The sequence below is a fragment of the Eurypyga helias genome, unplaced genomic scaffold (genome assembly GCF_000690775.1).
Source record: "Eurypyga helias isolate BGI_N326 unplaced genomic scaffold, ASM69077v1 scaffold35737, whole genome shotgun sequence".
In the NCBI taxonomy this organism is placed as follows: Eukaryota; Metazoa; Chordata; class Aves; order Eurypygiformes; family Eurypygidae; genus Eurypyga; species Eurypyga helias.
This window is the reverse complement of record NW_010261684.1, coordinates 5,290-10,764: the sequence shown is the minus strand read 5'-3', so window position 1 is coordinate 10,764 and position 5,475 is coordinate 5,290. Positions and strand designations below refer to the sequence as shown.

Below are 5,475 nucleotides of genomic sequence, written 5' to 3'. Positions count from 1 at the left end.
GGGCGGGCGGCGGGGTCGGCTCTCCAGCACGAGGACATGATTTCATACCTGGAAATTGGGAGAGGAACGTGGTTCTCAGGGAAGATGTTGCCAGGCGCTGGGCTGGAGGAGGTGTGGGGGCTAATTCCCTGCCCCTTTCCCAAACTGGCAAAGCCCTGAGCTGCTTTGCATTAAAACAAAGGCTGTTTGCCCAAACTGCAGGGATTTATCTGCCGTCTGGCACGGACAGAGTGTCGGGCAGAGGCACCCATCTGCAGCGCTGTGATCTCCCCAGGAACATCCCAGCTCTGCTCCCTGAGCCCTCCTCTTGTCCTTCCCACAGGTGCCTGTTCCCATAGAAGTTTTGTGGGAGCATCACCAGTCAAGACCTTCCAGCCAAAACTGTCTTAATTTTAAAAATCAAATAAATAACCAGCTAAAAAAGTCCAATTCCTCCAGCGCGAACTGCAGGGGGCACTGCTCCTGTCCGGCGGAGCAGCCCCGCTCCCAGCACTGCGAACACATTCTGGGATGTTCCGTGGGATCTCTGTGCCCGCGGTTAAGAAGATGCTTCTTCCCCTGGCTGGGTGAATCGCTGCTCTGGGGTCCGGCTTTGATTGGGCACGTCAAAACTCGGGAGATTAGGCAAGTCTTAAAGGGTTTTAATTGTTTATGTGTTAGTATTATTTAAGTATTTTTGTTTGAAATTCCAGGTGCGGTGTTATTCCGAGAGCACACCTGTGCCATCAGCTCCCTGCCTCAGCCCCACAAGGTTAAATCCTTGTGATTTATGTTAAAATCCGCCCTTTAATAACTTCCCTTTCTTGGGGCTGTGGGAGAAATGGAGGGGGTGAGATGGAAGGTGACTCCCTCCCCAGCACGGAATTCTTCCTCCCACTTGGGGAGGCAGGTTTGCGGCCGGTGGGAGGACAGGAATGCTGGCACGGTGTAACTGCGCTGTGAAGCACAGCTGGGCGGGATTTTCCGCCACGTTCAGCACTGAGCCACAAATCCACAGCACGAGCAGTTGTGGAAGGACGAGGAAGGACAGGGAGAGCAGCATCCCACAGAAAGCCCCAAGGGCAAGCAGCGCTTGGGGACAGACAGCAAACTACAGCCCAGGAAGAGGGGTAGGATACTCACAGCTCATCCAAGCAGCCCTCGGGCTTTTTCAGGCGCTGCCCGTGGAAGAGGTACTCGTAGATCTCGTGGTTCTGCACCCCTGGGTAAGGCGTCATCCCTCGGGTCGCTATCTCCCACATGGTAATGCCAAATGCCCACTGCGAGGACAAAGGGAAAGCAGGCTGAGAGGATGTTTCCAGGAGGAATGAATGAGTCTTTTCACCGGGAAAGGTCACTGCCCAGCGTCCACTGGATCCTCGCACAATGCTACGAGTTGTCGCTCTCGTCCTGCCCTCCCCAGAATTGAAAATAATAAGGAATGCCACAGAAGAAGCAAACAGCCCACTTTGTAAACCTCTTCCAGGACGCTGGGCCGGCAGAAAAAGGTCAACGCGTCCCGTTACAGCCTCCCGCTCCTCCGGCTTCGCACTTCCAGGGTACAAGAGCAGCCGTAATGAAGCGCGGGAAGGGCAGACGACTGAATTTGGGGATTGCTCCCCAGCTCTCACCTCCTGCCCTGCTACTCGGACCTACCACGTCGCTCTTGGTGGTGTAGACACGGTCAGCCAGGGACTCGATGGCAATCCACTTCACCGGCATTTTGGCGATTCGGCCCTGACGGTAGTAATCGCCGCTGTAGATCTTCTTGGACAAGCCGAAGTCTGCCACACACACCGTCATGTCATCCCGCAGCCTGTCGGGAGGAAACAGGGATGACGAGATGGAAAACTTGAGAACCAAATCCCGAAGCCGAAGCCTGAGCTCTTTTCCCGTGTCTCTCAAGAGGGAAGGAGGTTTTACAGAAGGAAGCCAAGTCGTGCTGTAAAACCACAGGGCTTCCACTGGCGCTCATCTGTGCAGGACAAAGCAGAGGGAAAACAAACTCACATGCAGTTTCGCGCCGCCAAATCCCTGTGGAGAAAGTGCCGACTGCTCAGATACTCCATCCCCAGGGCGATATCAACCATGAACTTCACCAGTGTCTGCAGGGGCACAAACTGGGAGAGGAAGGTGCAGGTTAGACGGTGCAAGTCCTTTGGGAAGCACCTTTGGTTTGATCTGAAAGGCTTCCCTGTCCAGGGTTGCCGGCTGATACCTGGCCTCGGAGAGCACCAGGAGTCCACTGCAGTGGCCACTGTGGCTGCTCTCATCCCCATTGGGCTAACGGCCCCGGGGTGTAAGATTTATTGGCCCACAAGCCTGCAGGAGCTGCGGATGCAGGGACAGTTGTTTAAGGAATAACCCTTTAAGGAATAACCTCTCCCACTGTCCGGGAGAGAAGAGCCCATTCCAGCCCATCCTGGCGTGGTTACCCTTCACACCCCCACGTCCTCCTTCCAGCCTGGAGAGGGCAAGGGAGAATCCCACAGGCTTTTGTGGAGCTGGATTCACCTGGCAAAGGCTAGAAGCAGGACTACATCCAAGTCCTCCTCCATTCTCAAAAAGCAAGCCAGGTTTGGTCCCAGGAGAGGCATGGTCCCACCTCACTCCCAGCAGACACAGAGCCCCCCGCCCCCTACCCTCCTTACCTGGGAGGCCACCTCCAGCCGCGAGCGCAGCAGGAAGCTGTGTAGGTCACCGTATTTCATGAACGGGAGGATCACCATGGGCTTGGGGACCTGCTGGGAGCTCAGCTCGATGCACACGCCTGGAAAACACAGGCAGGTTGCACGGCAAAGGCACCACACTCTGCCCCTGGCAGGTGTCTGTGCGGGATCCAAGCACCCCCAAATCCCAGTGGGAGGGTGGAGAGCAACAGTCCATACCTAGGAGCTTGATGACATTGGGATGGTCAAAGTCTTTCATGCATGCTGCTTCACTGAGGAACTCTTCTATCTCCCTTTGGGAAAAGTTATCCACTGGGAAGCAAAGAGGAGGAAGTTTAAAACCCCAAGAGGTTTAACACCCCTAAATCACTGCTGCCGACCCCCTTCACAGCACAGCTCCCGTGTGGGTCAGAGACCACCAGGATGCCTCTGCCATCCTTGGCTGTCTGCGTGTCCCTCCCTTACTGGCACCGGGAGTTGTGGCAGAGGCCAGCATTCCCACAAAACGATGCGTGATGCAGAGAGCACACCACCCAAGAGGGGCAGCATGAACGCTGGCACCCGCTGGGATGAACAACACCGAGTTCCGCGAGGCCAGGGTGATGACTTACGCTTCATGGTCTTCACAGCCACCTTCTGCGGGATGCCCTCAGGCTGGCTGAGGTGTCCCTCCATCACTGATCCGAACTCCCCTGCACCGTGGGAAAGAAGCAAGCATGTTATCCGCAGCCTGAAACACCACTGCTACGTCCTCAAAGATCTGCAATGCTCTGCAATGGAGACCTCGCTGCCGGAAGCCTACGGAGCTGGGGGATGATGTAGCGGCAGTCCCTGCCCCATATCCCGTATCCCCAGCTCTCCATCTCCTCACCTTCTCCCAGGACCTTTCCCAGGCTGAGGGAGTTTCTGTCCACAACAACGTCCTGCAGCTTCTGTTGGAGCTCGCTGCTGATGCCCAGGCTGCCCACTGAGGGAAGGGGGAAGAGAAGCTCCGGTCACCTCCAAGCTGTTGCTGCGATATGCCCATCATCCTCCTCGCAGAGGGATGAAGTAACACACTTACACGTGAGTTCGATGGCTCTCCGGCAGTAGGACTTCTTGGCCGTGTAGTTCACAGCCAGCTCTGAGTCATTTTTTTAAACAGACCTTGCTGGGCCCCTGCGGCTGCTTCTCCCCCAACGAAGCATCTGCCGCTGCAGGGGTGGGTGCCCGCAGCCCTACCAGGGGCAGTAAAGGAGGAAACACATATTCGCCCTCATCATTCCCATTTCACTCTCACTGGATCAGTGCCATCACCTCCAACATCCGAGCAAAACAGATGCTTGATAAACAAGGCTGATGTGTCAAGGAGTGAGGCACAGAGGTTTTTTTGGGGAGGGAATGGGATACTCATTTCCTACTCAGAGAGCAATCCGTACCGGTAGGAATATGGTTCCCAGATCTACCACCTCCTAAAGCACTCGCTTCTCTTGCCCGGCTCCAACCTATCAATCCCCTATCCGCAACCCCTCTCCGTTAGCCAAAAAGAGACCAAAGGGAGCTTCCGGCAGGAAGGGTTTCTCTAGGCCACAGGGTATATTACACATCACCACATCCCCCCCTCTGCGTCTGAACACCAAGGACACCCTCCCATACCAAGTTGCATAAGTTTATTTCCCATTAAAAATAGGAATAGTGAGCGAGAGGTGAACTGCTGGGCTAAGGAAGGGAGGGGAAGTACCATCGCTGCAACAAAAATACGCTCAGTCCCTCACCACGGGCATAAAAAAACGCCGTTTGTGGGACTGACGTCAGCACCGGAGGCAGAAAGCTTCTCGCATCCAGCGTGGGCTGCTGGCTACCCATCCTGCTTGCCTGTGCCCCAGGCGCCTGCCACCCACCCAGCTCAGGGCAGCTCCGCAGTTTTCCCTTCGGCTCACCCGTATTTTGTTTCCATGCATCTTTTCTGGATGACCACGGACAAGCAGAGGATCAGCCCCACGGCAATTGTCCCGCAGATAAATCCCAGGGCTACGATAAAGGAGTCAGCATTCCCAGAGGCTGGAGTCGAAGAGGGGGCTGAGGTTATTAATCCTAAGAAAACATCCCGTCAGTGGAGCCGGTGGAAGTCCCAGTGGCTAAAACCAAACCCAGTAAAGCCCAAAGGGGAGGAGGGCACAAGGACCGAGGTGGCACGTGGACAACGAGCCTCTCCTGGCTACCAAAAGCACCCTGAAGGTGCCAGATTCTTGGCCAATAGCCTGGCCGAGGGGGAAGGTGTCGGAAGGAAGATGGAGAGATCTCCAACGGCACTGGCTGGGGAAAGAAAGCCCACGCTGGACACTTCCCTGTCATCCCTGCGGGCATCTCCTTACCGCTCCCAGGGATGAAGACCTCCACGGGGCTGCTGAAAGGTCCCACTCCCCCCTGGGTGACAGCGGCCACGCGGATGGAGCAGGTGGCATTGGTGGCCACCACAGGCAGGACAGCCACGCTGGCGTTGTGCCAGGCTTCAGCGGAGACGTTCTGCTGGAGAGAGGAAAGGAAGAAAAGCCTGGGCTGGGGGATACAGCGGCATGTCCCTACGGCAGGAGTGGAACCCAGGGATGTATTGAGAGTTGTCCCCTTGGCAAACTTGTGCATTACTTTGCCTTCCCAAGCCCAGAGGAAACGCAGCACCAAGCTATTTACAGAGAATAATAGCCCTGCCTTCAAGAGCCGGATGGGATCTGGGAAGGGCCTGAGTAGCATTTCCCATGCAAACCTCAGGCCACTGTCCCTCCTCGCTTGTCAACAGCCGCTGGACCAGCAGCCCCAGCCAGAGGAGGGGCAGGAACACGACCCCGGG

At 56.1% G+C, this 5,475-nt stretch overlaps 1 protein-coding gene across 1 annotated transcript in view; it reads right to left on the bottom strand.

Annotated features, from left to right (window-relative positions):
- Positions 1–4: 4 nt before the first annotated feature.
- Positions 5–5,475, bottom strand: part of MERTK (MER proto-oncogene, tyrosine kinase) — a gene marked incomplete at both ends in the record, with an annotated part of 10,330 nt that continues 4,859 nt past the window's right edge. Inside the window, 11 exon segments of the mRNA XM_010155459.1 lie at positions 5–48; positions 1,123–1,259; positions 1,636–1,795; positions 1,990–2,099; positions 2,631–2,749; positions 2,868–2,960; positions 3,260–3,340; positions 3,520–3,615; positions 3,712–3,794; positions 4,568–4,721; positions 5,003–5,156. Of these exon segments, the coding sequence (XP_010153761.1) occupies positions 5–48; positions 1,123–1,259; positions 1,636–1,795; positions 1,990–2,099; positions 2,631–2,749; positions 2,868–2,960; positions 3,260–3,340; positions 3,520–3,615; positions 3,712–3,794; positions 4,568–4,721; positions 5,003–5,156 (1,231 nt within the window).